Below are 24449 nucleotides of genomic sequence, written 5' to 3'. Positions count from 1 at the left end.
CTAGGCCTGTCAACCCTACACCACGACACTGCCCCTCAGAGGCAGCAGAGTTCTTTACAATGGACTAAGACCTTGAAGAACTGAGAATGTGTGATTTCCCATCCCAAATTGCTACTTCTCAGTCGACAATGGAAAGCTTGCTGCAGCAACATTCCCAGGGAAAGACTTTTTCTTAGACTTACTACAGTTCAGATCCATGAAGCCATTAGTTGTTAACCAACTGTAAAGTTATGAGCAAAGGTCCCCCTGCGCAACGTAGTCTTGTTCTTTGTACCCAAGAGAGGTCCTAATTTGTCCTCCTTCTTACTCTGCACATGTTGTTCGAGCAGATTCTCAAGATAAATGGTGAGAAACTGTACAGGGGAATATTACACAATGACACGTTTCCAGTGTTATTCACTGTAATAGATACAACATTCATCCAAGATCAGCCTTGTAAATAAATGTCTGCCTTGTACAAAATGGCGGTTTGTTGGAAAAGTCAACGAGGGGTTTTCTCAAGCACCAAATGCAGCTTTCTAACTGGCTCTGCCAAATAAGATGCTGATGCCTCCCATTTGCAGTGTGCTCAGTAATAACAAGTAGAAGGGAGGAAGCTAGAAGAAAGCCATTAGTTCAGCTGTCAATGTACATAAGTGTCCACAGGTGTCATCAAGTGTGAAGAGGCAGCGGCAGCCATTTGACGTTGCTGCCTCCATGGAGGAGATTTTTACAGCTGAGGCAGAACTTGTTAGATTGTGCTAGTCCCCTACCAGAATTCATCAGCTCCTGGGATATGGTAGCTCTGAATAAAAGATTCCCCGGCAGGTGAGCAGACAGGAATCTGGGACAACTCTGGGGCAAGATGAGTAGGCCGCACACAGGCCTTCACATCTGCTGCAAGTGGCAGGAGATGGAGCTCTGCTAAAACTCTCCAAGCCTCCTGTCATTGCAGTATTTCCACGTTGGTTGTTCAAGACCAGCATCACTCCGGGTACAGAGTAAAGAAAATTTTCTAAAAGCCTTCTGTTGAACCTTCTATTGGTGTTTGTGGAAGAAACCTTCCGTCTCAGTAATCACCTGCTTGTGTTGCACTGGTAGAACCCTCAACAAGTTCAGCAGCCCCTTTGAAGCACCTCCGCACAAAAAAGATGGTAGTGGTGGTAACACACGTTACAAAGCTGAGGATGAAAAGCAAGCAACGGTTAGAGGTAACTCATTCTCTGGGAATGAGTTTTTCGGGAAGCGGGCTAAATGAAAGCATGGCTGTTCCTGGACAACTTCTGTTGTTGGAGTCACAGTAGTATCACCAAACGAACCTTGGTGACAGGAACATAAATAGCAACTTTTTGACAGTTCTCACCTCCCCACATACACTAAGTATTTCCCATATAACACAGAATAAAGAAGTAGGGGGTTCAAGTACTTAGGAATGATCCTTGGTCCAGAAATAGATTTTGAGTTGTATCGTTTATATGGTATTGGTAATACGTGATTGTCATTTAAAAAGCAGGTTTTCAAAATGGCTCAGATATGTTTCAGTAAGACTTCTTTTCTCCCCTGTGGAAAAATGCAATGTGTATTCTAACAATTATTACACCTTTATTCTGTGCATCAACTCTGTTTCTAAATGTCTGAACTGACAGCGTGTCTGGTCACATGAGTCTAGTCGACAAATTTGGCTAACGGTAATGCTTTAGGACAAAATTATGAAAAAAATGACAAATTAGCAATGGCAACTAATCAATAAATGACACAATATGGAATCCATGAAGCTGATAATGCAACCTCACAATTCTCTCATTTCATAAAATAAATTACTAGACCTAAACATGTGCAAGATGATGTCTCATTTCCAGTTAGTTTTTCCCTAACCAATAATAAATTTATCTGGAATTATATAGATTATAGTTCTAAAATTATCAGTAACACAATTTTCCGAACCTGGCTACTTTTAACCCTAAACCAGCCATTAATAACTAGCTTACAAAGCGCTGTTGCCTTAAGACACCCTTTGACACCGTACAGTGTGCTTCAGAAAAAGTTCCCAGCTACAATATTTTCACTACATTGAGTAAAACCCAGGAAACTGAGTGACAGATCAGTTTGTCTTTGCTAAAGGAGCTTCATAACTTCCCCACTTCATCTAGAAAAATACTACCACAGCACTGGCACTTTAGGAAAAACTCTTAAAATATTTCAGGATTTAATTGGCTTTCAAACAACTTTTCTGTCATTGCAGCCAAATGCTGTGTTAAAGTACCTCGGTAATAATACCATGAAGTCTGAAATTACTTACCTTTATTCTTCCAGCTAGCTTTGGTGACTTATCTAACCTCTGCAGGCTGACATTTCTCATGATGTGGTTTGCACAAAAAAAAAAAAAAGTTCATCTTCAAAAAATCCTGAAGAAAATCTGTTTTATGATTTTGAAATGATCAGAGAGCAAGCTGAGTTAATCACAGCAGAGAAATTACATTCAGGCATCCCCCTTCTGCTATTTTCTCATCATTCAGAGCAAATCTAGATATAAAGAGCCCAAATCAGCCGTGTACATCACGCATTGAGGGAAATGTGCTTTGTCAATTTACTTATCTGGAGAGGTACGAAGGTACAAGGTGCGTTGGCAGCAACTGAAGGACTCTAAAATAAACTCCTTAAACTTTCTTTAAAAAGCACTTTGCAAAAATCAAATAGCCCAGTGAAAATGTCCAACGCAGCACATGCTGGCACGCTCAGAACGACAGAGGAGATAAATATTTTAAGGCTGCAAAACAGGACTGTGAAGAACTCACTCAACTACTATCATTCATTATTTCCAGGAGATGAGGGGAAGTTGCTACATCAAAAGACAGTGTGGTTTTGAACACAGGCTAGACAGTAAGACACACAGGAGATTTCAAAATTAAAAAAAAAAAAAAAAAAAAGAAAAGGAAGAAAAGAAAAAGAACAGGGGTCGCCTGCATTATGTAGGCATTGGGCCACCGAAGCCCCTGCCTGAGCCCGGGGTACTCAAGTGCTTTTCCTGCCCCAGGCTCTGGCCAGTCGAGGTGCTCACAGCTCTCCTGACCTGTTGTGTGTAAAGCGCTCCCGGCTGTCGAGGGAAAGCACTATGCAACAGGCAGATTTTCGCCGTTCCTCTCCCCTGGGCTCTGACACACACCCTCTCAGGCCTTCCTCCTCCTTCCGAGGTTGCAGCCCTTAGTGCAGTCTTTGGAACAGGGAAGACGGAACAGAGTTTTCAGCTCACCCAATAATTAGGAGCTGCCCATCACCAAATTTTCTTGTGACTGTGTATGGGAATTGGCACATACTTTTGCATGAAAGTACGTACAGTTGAACGAAAATAACTACAAGAGCAGAGTCCTGTATTGCCAGCATACGTTAATGTTGGGTTTGGTGAAGAATTTCAAACCTTGCTGTTTCGAATACAGCTGCAATGAATACAGGTGTCTATTTTTCAATGTGTTTAACAGGGGGAGAGGAAACATTTTATTTGAGGGAAAAAGAAAGTGTATTTTATCGTGGCAAAAAGAAAGACTTGAAAAATAAATAACTAGAAGCTATTTCTTTAGAAGTTATTTAAAACCCACGAGACTGAAAACAGGAGAGTCTGCTATAAAAGAATGCTTTAATGTTCTGATAAAGAAAAATAATGTTAACTCACACAGCCAAGAGCGACCTGTTTGCAGCAAGAACTATATTTAACCCTGATCCTGAAAAGCCCAATGCATATGCCTACCCTTACCATTAAGACTACTCATATTCCAAAGCAACAGAAAAAGGCACAGACATTAAATAAGTGAATAAAAGAAACTATTTTGCTTATCTTGAAAAAGTGGCCACACACATTGATATATTTTTAACCAAATCCCTTAAATACACAATTCTCACTATTACATGTACCCTTAAAGCAGAGACCATCACAACTTCCCCAACCCCACCTACAGATGTGTTTTCATTGCTTGAAATCTGTGCTACGCTAAAACAGTTCACACCACATGCCTTACTCACAACTGGTATCGTCTTGCACTGGTAACTAGCAAGAGTTAATCCAGCCGGAAAATCATTCTGGAAGAAAAACATTAGTATACAGCAGCATCAGCTCCTCGATCCAGGTGACCATAAGAACATTAGCCCTGGCACAAGGCAGGAGGCAGCACCTTTGGCTGCAGCTCAGACTTAGCATTAAACTGTACTGCAAGGCCTCTGAGCCCTACTTACTGCCAAGCACTGCCATGGCATGAACATTAAGTCAATAAAATACCATATATAATTAACAAAATGCCAGCCCAGCACTTGAGGGTGTTTGGCAGGAAGGTATCATTCCTTCATGCTTGGACTCATACCGCCCAACATGTGCAATGATGTCCAAGTTAAGTAGCTGTAGTATATTTTGGGTCAATTTACACACACCTCTGCACAGGACCTTAAAAAAAAAAAAAAAGTTCTTTCAATAGCTTTTACTATCACTTAGAAAAAAAAAAGAAATAATAAAGTGCCCTTCATTTGCAAAATATCTGTTCAGTATATGCATCCAAACTCAGAGAAAAATCTTTATCCTTGGCAGAGGCAGGTGAAAACTCTGCCCAAATTCACCATGAAAAATTAGCTGTTACAAATACTGCAGCAGTAGCTGTGCTAAATCCTCCACAAAGTTTTCGTGTCTTTCCCATAGGCCCCTGTTCACGCAGTCCCAATTGTTCCTCTCTAAACAGACATATGTTTGTGTATGTATGACTGGGAGAAGAGAGATTTTAAGTATGATTACAAATCCTTTGAAAATCTAACCTCTCAAAGAAGTTATTTTCCAAGCCCCTGGAGAAGGCTGTCTCCAGCCAAACATTCAGAACAATGGGAGGCGCAGAATATACCCCTAATCTATATTCATTACAATGAAATGTGTCTCTCTCACCTCCCATCACCTTAATGAAGGGTTAATTTAAAAATCTAATTGGGAGCTAAAAGTGCCGATGTTATTAAGCTGTCTGACTGGAAGCAAACCTGCACCGAGACAAAATACCTGCTAAAAGCAGCGGGCTAGAACTGCAGCCCTTGATGGTGCTCAACGACTTGCATCTCTGCTAAAGTAACACCTATCACCTACACAGTACTTTCAACCCATAAACACTTTATAAAGGTCAGCATTGCTACAGAATGCCAAAGATCAGGAAACTAAGCCATAAACGGAAAAAAAAAAAAAAAAAAAAAAAAGACGAAAAAAAGCCAAATGTCAGGTGCATAGCAGATGTAATGACTGATCCGCTAGAAATGGGTAACAGAACTTGTAATTACCCTCCCAGGAAAAATCCTACACATACTGCTGCATATCAGGCTGCAAAATCACACCATGTGAAAAGTCCCACATTTTTCCAGGTTAAAATTTTGTGTTAATCTTATAAAGAAGCTCTGTTCTGCCTTTAATATTATCTGCAACACACTGAGCCCTTTGCTCACCTATCTAGCGAAGTGCCACCCTGTAAGCAGAGTTATGGACCTTTGCATCTAGACAATTCTATAACCCTTCTCCACATCACTTTTAGAAACCTTGCTCCTTCATATTTCCTACTGTTTGTATCAATCTCAAGCCTTGGCCAATTATGGCAATCACATCATTTTTCAGAGGTTTGGTTTTGTTCTTCTCGTGCCCCTGTGCAATTTCATTTTTAAATTACGGTCCAACAGGAGGCATCGCTCTGTTAAGGCACCGTCCCCTCTGAAGGAAGTGCAGGTGAGGCCAGTGTGGAGACCTGCTGCTGAGCAGCATTTTGCAAAAGTCTAGGCTATTATAAGACGTCTCTTGTGATGTAGCTCAGGACATAGTTAATCAGTCCTGATCAACCCTAATCCAACCCTCATCTATTTTTCTATATACCCAGTCATATCTTTATTAATCCTGGGCAAAGGATTAATGGGAACGTCTCTTTTCCAGAGGAAAAGGGCCAGGGGAAAGATGTTTCGGGGTTACCTGGATATCATCTGCTTATCATGGGGACAGATGAAAGTACACACGCTGCTTCCGACCTTGCTCCACCCCTGGGTGGCGGAGAGGGAGGAATGCAGTCCCCTCCCAGCAGCCAGACTGGGATGGGCCTCCGCCTCCTCCCTGGCCAGCACTTTTCATGGGGGCTTCACAGATCAGGGCACCCACCCTCCCCTGTCTTCTGATCATCACAGATAACAATAACGCCAAGTACATAAGAAGATTGCTTTAGGGCTCAATAATGGGTTTATCACACTTAGAGGTCACAGGTTTGACACCTCGCCCGGGCTGGCAGTGTCCCATCTGCCTAGTCAGCGGGGGACAACAGCGGACGGTCTGGTCTCCAGTCTGTGGGCTTGGAGGAAGCCTTGACTCCGGCTGGAATTGTTCAACCAAGGTTGAGAATAAATGTGAAACGCGCGTGAAATCATTCTCAATACCTCCGAGTTTTTCCAAAACATATTTCTGCGTGGCAGGCAACGCTGCTAGAACAGCACTAATTATCTGCTTGCTTATTAGTCGTCCCTGGAACAGTACTGCTAGTTTGCTAGTGCAAAACTCGCTACGCTGAGGGCAGTGGCGGGGAACCGGGGATGGCCCAGCTAAGGCTACCCCAGCGCGCCCCAGCGCGCCCCAGCGCGCCCCAGCGCAGAGGGCACAGCCACAGGCAAGGCAGCTGCTGAGCTCAGGCATCGCACATTTTAAGGCAAGCTAAAATCAGTCCGTTTCCCTCAGAGATGCCACTCTGCTGAGCACAGCGGCTCAGCAACCCGTTCCGGAGCTGCGGAGCCGCCTGGGCAACGTGGGTGGGGTGGACAGCTGGGAGCGGTGAGCTGGTCCACCGCCCGCAGCTATGGATCCCCTTGTCAACCCCTTCACTTAAGCAGCCATCAACATGCGGCCGGCCTCCATTCATTCAGCTCCTGCCTGTAAATCCTTCTGAGCTGCAACATTTACGTCCAGATTGCGACTAAGCTCGATTTGCACTTCTGCACATAAGGGTGAGGCATCAGCACCTTCCCGCCGGCCCACGCCAGCGCGCCAAGCCCAGAAGCCGCAAGCCGGGAAAGCCCTCTGCTGCGACAGCCCGGGGGGAGCTGCACTAGTGACCTGGATGGGGGGGACAAGGCACCAATCCTGCTGGTCTTCACTGTCTGCAAGAATTTTCAGAAGCACCTTGAGCTCGTCTGGCATGACTTTCCTAGTCCTTAAAATTGGAATTACAAAACTAACTGCCTCCACAGTATTCCTTGAAAAGCACTAGACAAGCCCTAGAGTTTAACAGCGCCAAGGTTGTGGTCAGAGGCACACAAGTTGACAATTTCATGTTCTCGTGTCTTTGAGGCAACCAGATGGAATTGGCTGCGCTGCACTGCGCGGATCAGTTCAAACTCAGGTAGGGAATAAATCAGACCTGCCTCCAACTCTTCTCAATGATTTCAGCCCGAGGCGCTAATATTCACATGCTCTGTGCTGCTATGAGCTCTAAAAAGTTACATTCTGTGAGGTTCGTTTAAGGACTGGAAAAGGTGCTGTAAATCCCCGAGGGCTCTGATGCACAGTTCCCACTGCATTCAGTAGTGACAGCTACAGAGATGCTCCCGCCAAATGCTATGTAAATATTCCGGGCTGCGAACAATAAAGCAGGACTAACAGTGGTTTATGCTGATAAACCAAGCTGTGAATTGCAGCAGTTGAGGAGGACATCCCTGCTGCAGTTCAGCTTTAGGCAACAGGTAATCTCAGGCAGAGGAGCAGGAAAGGCAGCCGAATTGTCCAGCATGTGCCAAGTTGTTGAAGAGGGTGTTCCCAATGCATGTATGCCCCTCACCCCACTGAGGCTGGGCTTGTCAGGTACCAACGAGGGTTATAAGTCGGATCTATTGCTTGGCATCACAAAGAGTCATCCCATATAGTCAGTATTTGTTAAATTAATTGCAATTATTCATCACTTAAACTATCGCGGGATAATAGCACCTTCATATTTTTCATTACAATACTTAAAATTCACTTTCCACAGAAGTGTCATTGTTCAGAGGATGTAAAGAAGAGAAAAATTAAAACCTGACTTACAGGCTTTCTGTAAGCCAAATGGGGTTTATTTATTTTACAGCATCCTTCCTAACACCTCCTCTAACGCTTAAGACTACAGTGTATATCAGTAGCTGGTGTCTAATACATTAGCCACTGGTTCTGTTGTCCAACATAAACGTAGGTCTCAATCTTGGAATTGTGTCTTTCCTGATATGTCAAAAAAACTCAGAGCATTTTAATTTCATTACTCTTACACCTGCCATCATGGGCTTAGAAAGCAAGTTTCTTTCTCTCAGAAGGAAGAGGAGAATTTACGAGAGAAGGTTTAGAGCCTAAGAGAAAATGGGTTTTATCTTTGGGGCAAGCTAGTAGAAGATTAGTGTGAAAATGTTTGGCAGATACCCAGAAAGCTAGAGAAGAGAAATAAAGAGAAAAGATGTTCTGGGTTTTGAGCATAATAACTAACTAATAATAATAACTAATAATAATAAATAACTGTTCTAATTCAGCCCTGTGATTCAAGGTAAAGATTTTGGAAGATGAACTTTTAAATTACGTAAATCGGTTTCGGGATGCCTCAATCAGTTGCCCAGCTCTCAAGGGTGAAAAAAAGATACATAACACCTGCAGAAAGAGAAAAAAAAAGTTGAGTGACTATTTTTGGTGGGAAAAAAAAAAAACCAGATTTTTTAATCTATTAAACATTAGTAAAACACAGTTTATCAAACCTGCACTATTTCAGCTAAAGGCATAATCTTAAACCAAGTTATCTTCTGTGCATGAACATACCCTCTCCTCATGCATTCGGGTTCTAACATTTTGACTTTATTATCTGTAAGCCTATGTGAAAGCTACATATTTCTAATCTCTAGGGATCTCTCATTATTATCCAGGGATAATAAAGACTGCTGGGATCCTGGGCACCAGGGAGAACAGGTACTTGTGGCTGAACTCGCTGAAGTCTGCAGAGTGGTTTGAGGTCATTCCTGGGTGGAATGCGATGTGGGAAACCAAAGCCTGTTAAGATATGACTGCAGATGCAGGATGCCATCTGACAGCTTCCAGTCCTGGATGGCTCACTCATTTACTGCGACTGATGGGGCACTCTGGCATCCTTGAGATTAACCCAGTGATAACTAGGGCTTTGTGCATTTGCTATCCCTTTGTGTGATCTGCCATTTTAACTCAGAAATGTTGAAAATTCATCTAAGAGCGAAAAATAGCAAACTCATGAGTTCTCTGTCTTATAAACCTACTTCACACTGCAACGGTGCTTTTCAATGCTGTACTGTGAAACAGGCTGACCAGCAACTATTACAGAATTGAAGCAGTGTTGGAAAAGAGTCACTTAAAAGCAACATGCTCAGAGTCTCCTTTAGCTTATGATTTTCCCAGCACTGTTCCTTTTCCCTTACAGCTACAGCCATCTCCCATCTTGAGGTTTTTCCAGTTGTCCATTGGGTTGATGGATCATTGACCACCTTCTTCTAGCCCACAGGATCAGAAAAAAAGGAAGGAGGTGTGGTGCTGTGTAGCAGCACTCAGAAAGCCTTGGACTCAACCCGGCCTTTCTGTATGGCACACTTTGCAATATTTTCGTTTTCTCAAGTGAGCTAGCACACCAGAAGTGCTCACCATCACGTGGCGGGTGGATAGCTGCCTCACTCATCAGGGAAGAAGAAAATGTGAAAGACAGCAGACCCGCTGAGCAGTTGTGAGCATCCACCACGGAGGTTTTGGGCTGATCCTTAAGTGTTAAAAGCACTCTTTTCAAGAAAGATTTTGGATCCAGTAACACTGGCTGCAAATACAATAAACTGAAAGGAGTAACATGTGGCAAAGGCCATCATGATACTTCCTCTGAGAGTCCTGCTGGGCTGCTAGAGTACCAACAGTCCTGTTCAACTGTCCTTCTACCGCAGACCCGAGCAAAGCTCTTCCTTGCCACTCTCCATTCAAGTACCACAGCAGCAGTCGTTGCTCACCGCAACATGGATAGTGCTTCTTTAGCTGAGTAACTGGCATAATCACTTTTCACCTCCTCTGAACTAAGTCAGCAACAACTCCTATAGGATGAGCTTTACTGCTCTGGAAAAAAGCCAGACTAAGTTTAAGAAAGGAAACCTCACTTTGATAAGACTTTTTTCTGTTTATATTTTTACTAACAGCAGCATTTTAAGGCATTTTCCCCCTTCTTTCCTGAAAAAAACTCAACCAGCTTTAATTCTCACATGCAAAAGATACTTCTGGTGGTTTTGCGGAGTTCTCCTGGGTGATGTTGCAGTTGTAATCCTGTCACACTATAGGCCTTGGAAGTGAAACCTACAGTAAATTTTTATTTCAGCCACACCTTTGTAAAACTAGTTATTCCACACTAAAGCCTATAACAGAGATCAAAATCTTGACCATTAGCGCTAGAAGCAACAACTCTCACACAGATGATAACCTCTGGGTAGACTCCTAGTTGTGGCCCATTGCTTACATAAAGCTGTCTTACAAAAGACGTACATCACGCATGTGGAAGTATGTAATTGTAATTATACTACATGGGTTTAGAATAAAGAATCTAGAGCCCAATACAAAAACTATATTCCCCATATATATTTCATCTCCATTCCCACCAGTGCCTATCGGTGGGGTAGCTGACCTCCCCCAGCAATCTTTTCCAGGCACATCACCACTTAACTTAGCAACTCAAAACACAGCAGAGACAAGATGAAGAGATAAGCACCCAATCCCGCATTCCTCCCACACCCAGAGCTCCCAGCCAGAGGGCGAAGGGAGCTGGCTCCCAAGAGCAGTTATGCTTGAAACTGCTCAAATAGTGTTGCTAAATGATTAAGTCACAGTATTTTAAGACTTTTGCAGGACGGGGGCTGAGTATGCGCTTGACTGTTTATCCTTCTGCATGTGCTTGTGTCCATTCCTGATGGTCCATTTAGCAACCGGCTTGCAGAAATACCCGATGTCAGGTGACTCCAGGCAGTACCCAAAGCAGACACAGAGAACAAATCCAATGCCCTTTGCTCACAAAGGCCCAGTTCACTATGTTTTAAAGTCAGGTTGTGCATTTTAAGCTTTAAAGATGATGCAAACAAGCAGGCAGCCGTTATTATGATATTTTATCTGGTTGCATATGCAAGGAAAATAGATTCTAAATTGTGAGCTGTTCGTTCAGAATGCACAACATAAAGCCACAGAATTTAACTGGGACGTTTTGGTAGGATGCTGTACGGAAGGGTCACATAGACTGAAAAGGCTGAATAAATCCCATGGCCAATTACATGGTCACTGAATCATGAAAAGGCCAGGCTCCTGGAATTTTGCAGCTGCTAGTAGATTCAACGGATGCATCAAACCAGCAGCAAACTCAGCTACAAGTTACCCCACCACAGAACTGATTTGAAACAAAATAAACTTACGTCAAATCCTCATAATTTAGAAATTTTGCAAGGTAACACTGATAGACTTTAATTCCCAGCATCTTTCATCGATTTAGGATTCATGTGTATACTTTACTGCAAAACAAATAACATGCCTTTTGTCTTTAGTGAAAAGCATAATACACGTTTCAACAGATTATATTTTTAGTTACATTAAGCCCAACATGTAAGTGTGATTGTTTATTGGGAGGCAGAGGGGTATCTTTAGATTAACAATACTTGAGTGAATTTGTATTGACTGGTTTCTGAAGTTCCACCTAACCTGTAGCACGAAGCACCTCCTGCAAATTACAAACACACACGGGGCCAGGGAGGGCATGCAAATCCTTCAGATCTCCAAAGCCATAACACAAAGCCTCCAAGAAGGCTCAGACAGCGCTGAGTGGCTGAGCCATCCTCACACACTATGAGTTTGGCTGTCCCTAGATGAGCTCTGGCAGTCTGCACTGGGGGAAAATAGGAAACTACATGACTCCTTGCTCTCCTTCTACCAGGGTGACAAAGACAATATGACATACCAAGTTTACCAGCCCTCTATCATAAGTAGTGCAGTGTATCTGAAAACACAATTAGTTAAGGTAGTATGCAGTGGCTGAAGACCTGGCATATATACACTTCCTCCTCCGAGGCCAGTAATCCTTAGCAGAGGTGTACGGAGAAAATTGGGAGCAATTCCCTCCTAAGGCTGCTGGAGCTCTTCTGGAGTCATCATCAACAGAAGGAAATGCTGCAGACAGGATGGTAATAAGCCCAGCTCTGAAATTTCTCTTCCAAACAGTGAGCAGAGCATCAATCTGAGACAAGGGATGGCTACTGGCTCTGCCACTGCTTTACTGTTGCCCCTGGACCATTTTCCTAATGTAACTGAGTTGCACTGATTTTCTTTGCAAAGTGTTTTGAGATCTAACAAAAAAACCAACCCCAAAATTAGGAATTATTATCAAACCACAAGTTCTGTCCTGGTATAGTGCTCCCAGGTTTCCATGACATTCAGGAACGTACCTGATCATGTATGTTTCGATCAGAGCAAATCAATTCTTTTACAAATGACTGAGTGCTCCAGCTCAGCAAGAGAACAAGAGAGAAGCTTACTGGAAACACAAGTCGAACTGACCAGCCTAGGTTAACTGCCAGTGCTGATTCTTAGAAATTACTTGCAGAGAACAGCCGTGAAACACAGATCTCATCAACAACCTGGTCACCTGCCCTTTACCTGATTTGGTTTTCTTTAATTGAAAGAACATACTCTTCCTGTACATCCATACAGTGCCTCTGTTGCACCCATGACATTAGTGAGATTCCTTAAGAGCAAGTGACAAATCATTACTGAATAGTGAAACTTGTCATCTTCTCTACCTGCCAGCAAGCACATAAATCCACAGATCCCACGGATCTCTGATATGCATGGCAATTTCTACATGATCTAAATTTTCATGATAAAAGTAGTTCCCTAGCCTATTGGCTCTAGAGACACCTGGACAATGCAATCCTAACTAGTTCTTCAGTATTCAGCCATCAGAATCATTAGCACTAGCTAGGTGTCATATTCCCTTTCCCTCTTACCACAGGAGCCTGTACATGTCGAAGGTACTTAAGGCCACTGAAATAGAAATGTTGTCAAACGTTTAACAGCTGATCCTACGGACAAATATTTCAATCTGAAGACGACGCACTTCACTGGACCAAGGGAATGAGAATGTGCTCAGACAGGTGTTTCAGGTGAAAAAAGTTGCTATTTTCAGTTTATGATTAGTCAAATTTTACCAGAGAACTATTACCAATGTCTCTTTTCAGGTTAAGTTTAACAATGCATGCGAATGGTGCTATCAAATAAAGAAGTGGGAATACGGCAGCACCATTTGTGGGATAACATGGGGACTTGACAGTATATGTTTATTTTCTGTGTTACTTGATCCAATAGTTATTTAAGCAATTTTTATGCTCTATACTTCAGCAAAAGTTATTGCAGGGATACGAGGGAATGTACATGAACACGTGCATTTATGCATAATCTACTGATACTTCCTGTGCCAAAGGGTATATGTTCACGTATGTATGCCATACGACACAGCCAAGTAACCACAGGACCTTCTTTCAGCAGTTTGCCTGTTCTCTCACGTCATCTGTTGTGGTCACGCTGCTCCATGCTGTGTCTTTCTTAAGCTTTTAGACTGCAAAGTGTCAGAGAAGACGCTGTAGGGGGAATCCGTTGACTGTACCGTGGCCAGGATACAGTCCCGGTATATACTTAGATATTGTTATATATTTTAAGGTCAGAAGGGACCATTATGATCCTTTACCCTAACCCCCTGGGGCATAGCTGAGGCTATTAAATTTTACCCAGCAGTTCCTGCAGAGGAGAGAATTATTCTCGCCTACTGCATAAGTGAACTCTACTGAGCCCAACAGCTCGCTATTCATCCTGTAAGGCAAGCAGCACCTACCACAATTTGAGTGATGAAATAAATAATAATGCAGCCAACCAGAATGGGAGACGAACTAGAGAAATCCTCATCGAAATTCAGCAGATTGGGCTAGCTCCCTCCCAAAGCTTCCCTGTCCTCCTCTTCACACAGAGATTTTAGGGACAAATGCCAGTAGATCTCTATTGTCCCTGTTCATTCATTAGCTACAACTGATTTTTCTGTTGTGTTCACGCTTCAAGGTAAGGATAAGCTAGATTCTGGTCACGTTGTGCAGATTGAAAAAGTAACTATAAGACACAGAAAATACAGATGTATTTAAATACAAAACAACATTGCATCGTTTTCTTCACAGTTTTAAATAATCCTCAGAAGTGAAACATACACGTTTCAAGGTGATAAACTCCTTTCATCCCATTACCTTTGGGTCTTCCCTTCCATCTCCATTAGTTGTATCATTCTCTTTTTAAACACCTAACCTCCCTGCCCAGCCTTCACTAAATGGACTCAGAAAAAAACGTCTTGGTACTATTTGTCACAATGCCATTTTCTATACGCGTACTTCTCACGTCTGCAGCAAGAGAATGATATTTGTGATTAAATCATAAAAGCCTACTTTTAAATTGGCACTCTGTCACTAGTCCTCCCTTCCACAAGCACCACCGCAGATCATGAACGCTGCCTTATAAGGCTTCAAAGAAAAGGAAAGGGTCTCAGTTTAGCTGGAACAATGCGTTTCACAGAGCCACAGCTTTCACTTACCTCCCATGCTGTGGGTTACTATTTGCTTTCCCACACTTCCCTTTGGGCTGCCAGTCTTTGGAGCTGGAATTAAGACAGGCACAAATGGTGATTAAACCTGCTTAAAGATATGAATGAGTGGGATCATCAAAATCACACCTAGTGCTTTAGAAGTTGGGGAAAACAAGTCCTGTTCCTCTGAAAAGCTCGCTGTATAAAGCATGTTAAAATAAAAAACGCTCAAGAGTTATTTTTGCAACAAAATCTGTGATGTAATTTGTTAAAGTTACCTGTTCCCCCTTTGAATATGTTCTTGTTTCTCATGAAGTACCCAAACCCTCTCCCTCCCACCCGAGCTGCTTAGCCCTATGCTTATAACCCGGACTTTCTTATGACTTTCTTATCTCCCTGGTGGTGAAGGTCTGCTCCACTTGCTTCTTCTCTCCCCAGTGCTTCTATGGCCAAGCCAAGGTAGAAATCTTAAAATCTAGAACTGGCTGAGGTTCTTATCAGGAATTGGTCAGGAAATCCTCACATGGGCTGGTAACAATCTCAGTCGTCACAGTTTTGAAAGTCACCAAGGAGGCTGCCCTACGGACCGCTTCTCATTCAAGGACCATGTTCACCTACTTCCTTCTCACAAATCAAAGCAGACTATCTAGTACTACAACCACAAAGCACTTTCAGGGAAAGTGAATACGCCCTTACTTCAGCATCAAGCTGTCCTTCTCCTGGCGTCCATCCAGATACCAAAGCTCTGGCTTCACTTAGCAACGCTTTCAACCCAGCCTGGCTTGCCCATAAGGGGATACACAGAAGGACATTTGCTACTCATCTACCTACTTTGCACTGAAGATGAAGCAGATCAAGCACCAAAGGTCTGCCAATGCCTTCCCAACACCATTCCTGGGCAGTATTTTCCATTAGTCCCTCTTCCTCCTCTTGAAGTCTTCTACTGGGCCAGGTACAGAGGTGCTCAGCAACCAACTCTTGCAGTATCATGATGTCAGCAATATCTTCATATCTTGCCAGCAACTGGCTAGGGTCTACCAAAAAGCTTCTGGTGTGAAGCTGTTTGGAACTATAATTTGATGAAAACTAGAGATCAGTAGTTCTGTTAAGAAAGGAGGGATTTTCCCAGGATGAAACCTCAGGTGAAATGCCTGAGGTGAATGAAAGCACAGGTGAAATGAACTTTCTCAAGACTGTGAGTATCAGAGCAGTATCCTGAACTGATACTCTGACAGCCCAGTGAAAATGCATTTCTCCAAAAAAGAGTAGGACTACACGCATAGTCAGTATTCCCCTAGATATGGAGGCCATGTTCATATCCAGTTTCTGAATCTTGGCAGGATCGAGGAGGCAGAAGGAGCCAAGTAGAACCAGAGCACAATATTCAGACATAGGACTGCAAAATCTCGTCTAATACTTGTTCAGTGCTATTGAAATCTGCTTAGGCTTGGCCTAAATTCTAGTCCTCTCTTGAATAATTGACAAGAAAATGATTATGGGAGAAGTTTCTTGTAACAGGAGCTCCAGACAACCTGCCAGATTTTGGCAGTGCCGTGCTTCTCCATGCAGCTCACAAGTCCCCTGCTATGGTTAATTGGCCTCTCAGTCATTGAATAACAAAGTAACTCCAGCGCACAGATAGACAATCCCCTGCTAGAGGCCAAAACAAGCCTGTTTCCTACTCCAGAATCTCCCACAAGAGATCTTTCAATGCCACCACGGTCTAGATTCTTAAGTAATCTTTTTGTTATACTTCCACCTAAACAAAAAAAAATCCAAACAAACAAAAAAAATCCAAACAAACAAGAAAAAAAACAACAAAAGAATCCTTATTTCCTTTAACAATTAATCAAAAAATATTAGTACCTGCTTACACAGGGCTTTCAAATCAAAACAACTTGTTCTTGGCTAGAATTATTCCCCTTTGACACAAGCACAAACTGAAATCTATTGAGAGAAGAAGAGCAGAAGTTATTGGAAAAGGAAGCAAAATACTTTCAAGAAGCGAGTCTCCTCACTTTGAAAATAGTTTGAAAAAGCTTTTGTTATAACATTGCACACTCTGCACAAAATTGACCAAGTCAGAAAAACTTCAGCTGTTCTTAGGAAATTCCCCGAGAGAACACAGGGCTAATCCTCACTGCAGCAGCTCATGTGGACCCGCCGAACGCCTGGAAACTACACAGGATTACCTGGATGCATACGTTTGACAGTTTGTATATTCCTCTCCTTTACTTCCTTTTACTTTAGAGGCATGACAATTAATTCAGTTACTATCCCAGCTCTGGTACGCTCAGAAGAAATTCACACCTGTTTCACAAATGTTCACCTGTTTAACAGACTAAACTTCAAAAGAAAGGAACTCTTTGCTCAATAATGAAAGTATAACTTACTTTTTAAAAGGAGCTCCTACTATGACATTTTCTGTTTACAGGCTGTAAAATGAAAACTGCCCAGTGTATCTTAATGAAAAAAAAAAAAAAAAGAAAGAAAGGAGAAAAAAAAAAGAATTATTTGGATTAAAATATCTTTTCTTAACGTTGTGGAAGAGAAGCTTTTCTGGCTAGGCAGCAGAGTACAATGAAAATGAAATCAATGCCAAGTGCCTTATCCTGAACTCTGAATGGGCAAAGTTCCCATTGACTTTCAAGATTTCTTCCCTTGCAAATGGCATTCAAGAACAGTCGTTACATGCACCTAAGGCACATCCACCACTATGTTCTGCCTCTCCCCTTTGTGTCAGGTAGATGTATAGAATTTTTGAAATCAGCACAGCAAGCTGTGAATGATGATGCATGAAATGAATAAGCTGAGTCTAGTACAAAGGGGAAATCCTGAAGGCTTGGAGCAATCACTGCTATACTATTTCCTATGGCCTGTATAGAAAAGATGCATAATATTCTTCACGGAGACAAAGAAAAAAGCTCACTAAGGCCAGAAGTCTCAATCAGAAGCCCCAGAAAGGGATAAATGACAGACGCTCACAAGTTATTAACATTGCTTAATTTCCCTGCTATTCCTAGGCCCTTCCCCACTGGCGCCTGGCTCTTTTCAAGCTCCGGGCTGCTGTGCACGTGGAATATACACATAGCAACTTGGGGCGCTGACGACCTGGTTCACTTTGCATTTCTTTGGAAGCAGCACAGCTTATGCAGGAGTTTATGTTTCACACTTCTCCCCATCAGCCAAGGTGAGTTTGCACCAATCCACCTGCACGTCAACTGTGATGGCCAAAGCATAGAAAAAGGTGTAGTGATTTACAGAAAAATCAACTGAACAAACAGCTCTGGGGCAGTAATGTGTTAAAACCCCACAACTGCTTCGTCATGTGGACATGAGTCTGAGACTTCGGTTACATTAGCATTTTAAACCAGGCCAAATCATGCTCGGATTGATTTAGATTACTTTGACGTATTCCTGAAAAAAAGTAACGTTGCATAAATACGGTATAATTGAACTTAGCAACAACAATAAAGGTGACCACCCTGAGCATAACGCTGACTTTTAAGTGGTACATGCTTTTTTTAATCACAGAGGTATAAATACATCTTTGTATGGATTTACAGTGACACCCCCCCCCCCCCATTCTCTTGCTCTCACACACGCACACTCTCACTCACGTGCATTGCAACCTCCCCTGCTGCACTAAGCAGGTATAGATCTCATTTTAGAAACCGGAAAACTGAGTTATAAAATGGATAAAGAGTTTCTGAGAACATCTTTGGAGGAGGCAAATCTGAAATCCTGTTTACTTGACTAGCAACACAAAGAAGTTGGCTGTGAATGGTATTCACAGCAAAGAATAACTAATTCCTCATCCTGAGGACATTCTGTTGTGAAATAAGTGTTGCAATTATTATTGCATCCAGTGGCATCAGTAAAAGTCACAATAGAGAAGCCTACAGGAAACTATGCTGGAAAACTTAATTTGCATTAACCACTAAATTACCCCACGCAAACATATCTGCAATAACAGCTCTCCACTCCTGCCTTGAGAAATCTTAAAAGAAATTGATTCAAATTACCTCTTTCACTTTAAGATTTGTGTTTTGTCACTCCAGGTTTACCACAGAAGTAATCTGAATCTGCACCATGTAAATTAACTGGACTTGACTACAATAAATCTAAGAGAAAAGTATATATAAGTAGAAAAGAAGCCATATCAAACTTCTCACTTTTGCAGACATTGGGAAGAGCAGCGACATTCCAGCCCTGAACATCATCTAACTTCATCTCTTCCCCCGTATACATTCCTACGAAATAATTCTTCCTATTAACATCGGGAGATAGTTAGACAAGTTGCTATCTTTCTAATATTCCTGAACAGTATTTCTAATGTTCCTGAACGGTATCCTTTCTTAGTTTCATGTATGATATGGGAAAGTACTGATTTATAAATGCTTTCACAAAGTGTTTATGCTAATCATATGCTTTTTACTGAATTTAATATTAATCTCTTCTTATGCCAAAAACTATTGGAAATACAAAAATGTGTGGTTTAAAAATATTCTTAAAATACCCACAGTCAGATTCCTCTGCTAATTATTACAATTTACTCCCCAACCAGACTGTCTCAAAACTTTAATTTAAAATATTTTCACTTACCAATTTTTGTTGAAACAAATTAACTCTGCAGCTTTTTGGTATCAGAAGGAACCATCAAAATGTAACACAATACACTGTTTTTTGACAGACTAACAGTAGCACCAAGTGTGATCTTCCACTCTTCCATTCAAAGAAGTGTTAACGCAAAAGGCTAAATATTGTCATTACACTTAAATGCTAACATTATTGACCTCTCCACAGCCGATGTTCAGTCTTTTTAAGGATAATGAATGCACTTGCGTCTATTCTAGATGTTCTAGAATACGGCCGTCAGGTTTTTAAACTGTGCAAGTAATTGCTAATGATTTTGCACATGCAACTACTCAGCATTTCACTTACAGCCCCATCTTGCAAAGCGCTGTGGATTCTAGAGCAAAGGATCCTGTGCAGATGCATCTTCCACAGAGCCAACATGTCTCGTACATAACTGTAACTTCACCTGCTCTCCCCGAGAGTGCAATGGCTCGATTCTGATCCCTCCCAAGCAAGCAGGAGTATGGAATCCCACATGGGCATTGCTTAAAAGGCATTTAGATGTAATGCACACAGGATGTGTGTCTATGTCCAGAATAAACTGAAATTTTTAAAATTAAGTTTAGTACAAATAAAACATACCTTCATTAATTCTAAAGGGAACGTGTTTCTGCATTTGTCCTGGAGGCAGATTTCTTGAGTGCGAGCAAAGGATGCTCTTTGAAAACAAGTTCTTTCAAGCAATGTCTCCCTCTACGCTGTTGGCTCTCTGATGGAAAATACACTCGTGTTCGGGGAAGAAGAGGCTGTATCTCTACTTGTACTTACGTACGAGGCTGAGGTCATTGCTTTCGGCTTGCAATGGGTCTCTCCCCCATCCAGTGGTGTCTGCCTGCTTACAACCCCTTCCACAAGCTCTGCCCACAACTTATGAACTTCAGGATGAAGTTCAGCCCCAGGAAGCTGAAAACTGTGTGGAGGATTTTGTCTGGGCCTTTTAAAATCTATAGCTCGGGAAAAGAATCCACAAGCCAAAACACTGAGATGAGCTTTCAAAGAGAACAAGGTAGTTTATACAGAGACATCTCTTTGGGACCCCTCAGGGACTTGCTCACAAACTCTCCTTAGGCCCTGACTTATGGCAACCGAGGAGGATAACTTCAACTTAAATACTGCAAACCTTTGAAGAACAGTGTTTCTCCCCTTTCATGGCAGAGAATCCACTTCCAGAGAACTCAGATGAACAGAACAACTACCTATAATGATGCAGCCGCAATTCAACTCTGAAGATATCAAATACAATTCCAGTGCTGGCAGCAGCTCACCTGCTCAGGAGCCCTCACTTTTGTGACAAAAATGTTGCACGGCACGCCTGCCTGGGAAGGCTGAGGGAGAGCTGGTTCAGGGCACAGGAGCATCGCGCTTCCCCCTCCCAGAGCTGTCCCGGCACTGCCTGTTCGGGAGAGCACTGGGGAGCAGTTTGACCCCCAGCTGAGATGAAACGGGACCTGCTGCCGCCCCCCCGCATACCTCCATGTACCGTACCAGCACCACTGGTATTATCACCTGCTCTCAGACCCCCGGGTTCTGGGGCTGCTTCTCACAGAGGTAGGAACAGGCACGCTCCTGCCTAAAGGGTAACAGCGCAAACAGGAGAAGGCAACGCCACAGGTTTGCCAGATTTCCCCAGAAACGTTATGGAAGGAGTTGAGCTGAGGGAATTAAACACACTGGGTTCTCGTTTGCAAAGTGATCACCCCCCGCTCCGGCACGGTGGGGGTTCCCGAGCTGAGGGGAGCGTGTGCGGCGCCAGGGCCTCACCACACCGACCAGGGGCCGGCCCGGCCCGGGGGCTTCCCGGTGCGGGAGGCAGCGTGCGTGGTGCCGGGGCTCTCCCCGGCCTGAGCACCTGCAGCCGCTGCTCCCGGCGCTGCCCCTTCCCCGGGTGGCCCGGAGCCAGGCACCCCGCACCAGAGAAGACGACTCTCGCTGCGGTTTGCAGCAGAACATTGATTTTCCTCGTGGAAGAGCCGGAGGAAGGCCCTGCCCGAGCCTGGACGTGCTTCCCCAGCGGAGGACAGCCAGGCTGCGGGACCGGGAGGCAGCGCGGGGCCCCGGCCCGGCCCAGGGGAGCGCGGCACACAGCCGGGCAGGGAGGAAAGCGACGGGAGAGGGAACGCGGCTCCCACCGGCCCCGGCAGGTCTCGGCCGCCGCAAGCGGGCAGCGGAGGGGCGCAGAGTCTCCCCGAAGCCGCTGTTCATAGAGGGGCGAGCAGAACAGGCCCCTTTAACCCAACAACGAAAGCGCCCTCCCCTCCCCTCTGTACCGAGAGAAGCAGCGGAGAGGTCAGTGGAAGCAAACGAAAGGCAGAGGCTGGAGGGGGGGGATGCGCTGCGACACGCACTGACCGTCCTCTGGCTGCGGTGCGGCCGCCCGGCTGGGCGAGCTCGGGGCCAGGAGGAACCGAGAGCGGGCTTGGGGGGTCGGCCGAGAGCACGACTTCTGTAGCCGAGCGGAGGGAGGGGTAAGCGGTCTCTCGGTCGGGCGGCGGCCCCGGGGCTCCGCGGGGGCTGCGGCTCGGGACTGCTCCGCAGCGCCCACAGAACCACAGCCAGGAATAACGCAGATCCCTGGAAAAAAAAATAATAAAAAAAAAAAGGAAGAAAAGTTGTCCACACTAAAAACACACTCGTCAAACACACTGAAAAGATTGAATTATTTATTTCCTCTGGGGACTCCTGTAACCATTCATTTTTAATAGACTCTAATTAAGAGTTCCCCAACGGGTTTTACTTCTGTAAATATTTCAGATGAGCTCGGGTTTCTAGGCAAATCCTCCAGAGCAAAAAAACCAACCGAGGCGCACACGTGTGCCACCCCTTCGCTCCCCGCCGGGCGGGCGCAGAGGCAACAAGTGGCCGGCGGCCGCGGCGAGCAGCAGCCTCAGTAGCACCGCCACGCTTCCCCGGCCCGGGTCCCCCTTTTCTGTAGAAGCAATATCAACCCGAAGGACCGCTCCCTTCCCCTTCCTCCCGCCCCAGGCAAAAATACACACCGGCGCGGCAGCCGCAGAAACCCGGCCGAAAAGCGGTGGCAGCTCCCGGGCTCCTCGGTGGGGCAGCGTGAGCGCGGCTGCTGCGGGAACCCCCCCCGCAAGGAGCCCGCTCCGCACTCCCCGCCGCCGCGGGGGGACCGGCTGCGCGCCCGCCCCCGCACAAACCTCCCGGAGACTGCCGACGTGCCCGATATAAAATTTATTGATCTCTCTTCGTCTGGAAGAAGGAAGCAAACGAGTACCGGGGACAGGGAGAGGGAAGGGGTGTTCGATGACTTTTTTTTTTTTTTTTTTGGAAGAAATCCGGTAAACAAAACTAAAACGTTTCTTCATCTGATATGTCAAAACATGGTTCACAGTAAAATTCACAAACCAATTTACATAAGTTTACAGCTTAAGAAAAACCATGATACACAACTTACTATAAATAAAAGAAATGCGTTTGCGACCCGCACAGCTCTCTCCCACCTCCCATTTTTTTAAGGAACAAAAACCCTAAAGTTAAAAACTCGTGAAAACTACAGATTTTGGATAGAAACCAAACGAGGCTCGGTAAGGTGGGAAGAACAAAACACATTTAAGAAACCACAACGATGTGAACAACTGAGTTTAAAAACAAAACCCCGCTGGTTGTTTGTTGGTTTTTTTTTTTTTATGTTACTGCAACGCTAGAAATCAACCGGAAAGATGCGAGATCTTTTAAAAACTTTTAAGCGAATAAAACAGTGCCCAACTTAGGAGAAACCAGGAAAGAAGTTGCCGTGGTTCGAAAACTTCACAGCGGCTTCTAGGAGGCAGGAGTTGTGCTCTATTAAAATAACAGCTTGCTCAAGGTTTTTTTTTTTTTGTACAAAAAAAAAAAAGACACAACTAACGGATTTCCTTTTTAAAATTTCTCCAAAGTTAGTATTAAGTCTGCTAAGCCGAGCAACACTGCCGTACGTCCCGGTGTAGTCAGGGAGCGGTGGCGGGGTTAGGGATTAAGACGGGGAGCCGTCCGGAGCAGCCAAGTTTATATGTGAGTTAGTGGTACGGTACCATTCACGCCAGTCCCGGCACTCTGGTAGTGCTGGTGGACGCTGTGTAACCTGCTGCCCTGCAGGGCGGAAGGGTCTGTGGCGTCCCCCCCCGGGGGCAGGTACATGCTGATCATATCCCGCAGGTCTCCCAGGCAGGCCCTCTGCGAGTGGGAAGTGATGGCCGGAGGCGGCGAGCTGGGCTCGGATTTCACCACCGAGCCCATGGAGCCCAGGCTCATGGCCGTGGAGGGCTGCTGGCCGTAGGCGGCGGGGGACATGCTGTAGGTGGAGGCGGCGTTCATGTAGGTCTGGGCCGTGGACATCATGGGGCTGTACTGCAGGCCCGTCATGTCGTAGCGGTGCATCTGCTGCAGCTGGGGGCTGTTCATGCCCGGGTGCTGGCTGTAGCCCAGCTGGTCTTGCATCAGTGAGTAAGCCCCGTTGGTCCAGCCGTTCATGTGGGCATAAGTGTCAATCCTCTGCCCCACCCCGACAGGGCTGCTCACGGCGTTGCCCCCCCCCGGGGCCAGCAGATTGCCGGGCAGCGAGTATTTGTCCTTCTTCAGCAAGGTCTTGGTCTTCCTTCGGGGCCGGTATTTGTAATCCGGATACTCCTTCATGTGCACGGCCCGCAGCCGCTTGGCCTCGTCGATGAAGGGCCGCTTCTCGGCGTCGCTCAGCAGCTTCCAGTCGGCCCCCAGGCGCTTGCTGATCTCCGAGTTGTGCATCTTGGGGTTCTCCTGGGCCATCTTCCGCCGCTGGCCCCGCGACCACACCATGAAAGCGTTCATGGGGCGCTTCACCCGGTCCTGGTCCGAGCCGGCTCCCGCTCCGTTGCTGGCCCCGCCGCCTCCGCCGCCTTTACCGTTGTTCCCCGGAGCGGGGTTGCCGCCGGCGCTGCCCGGCGTGGGCTGAGGCGTCTTGATCTCAGTCTCCAGCATGCTGTACATGGCCGGAGCCGGCAAGAGGTGCGCCAGGGTGGCGGGCAGGCGGGCACCAGAGCGGGGAGAGGAAGTTAAAAAAAAAAAAATTAAAAAAAAAAAAAAAAGAAGGGGAAAGAACCTGCCTGGGCGGCTGCTGCGGAAAGAGGAAGTTTTTCTGCCGGGCGGGAGGCGCCGCTCCCCAAGGAGGAGCTGCGGCGGCGGCAGCCGCGCCTGCGGAGCACTTCCCGCAGCGTGGAG

At 45.0% G+C, this 24449-nt stretch overlaps 1 protein-coding gene across 1 annotated transcript; it reads right to left on the bottom strand.

The window, feature by feature from the left end:
• Positions 1-23261: 23261 nt before the first annotated feature.
• LOC309675782 (transcription factor SOX-3-like) lies at positions 23262-24218 on the bottom strand (the record flags this gene model as incomplete). Its single annotated transcript, XM_082488165.1, has 1 exon — positions 23262-24218. The coding sequence occupies one exon, from the start codon at positions 24216-24218 to the stop codon at positions 23262-23264; it is 957 nt and encodes a 318-aa protein (XP_082344291.1).
• Between the last annotated feature and the right edge of the window lie 231 nt (positions 24219-24449).

This window comes from Vanellus vanellus (assembly GCF_965231255.1).
Source record: "Vanellus vanellus genome assembly, chromosome: 10".
Lineage (NCBI taxonomy): Eukaryota > Metazoa > Chordata > Aves > Charadriiformes > Charadriidae > Vanellus > Vanellus vanellus.
The sequence above is the reverse complement of the archived record's forward strand: the minus strand, read 5'-3'. Positions and strand labels throughout refer to the sequence as shown.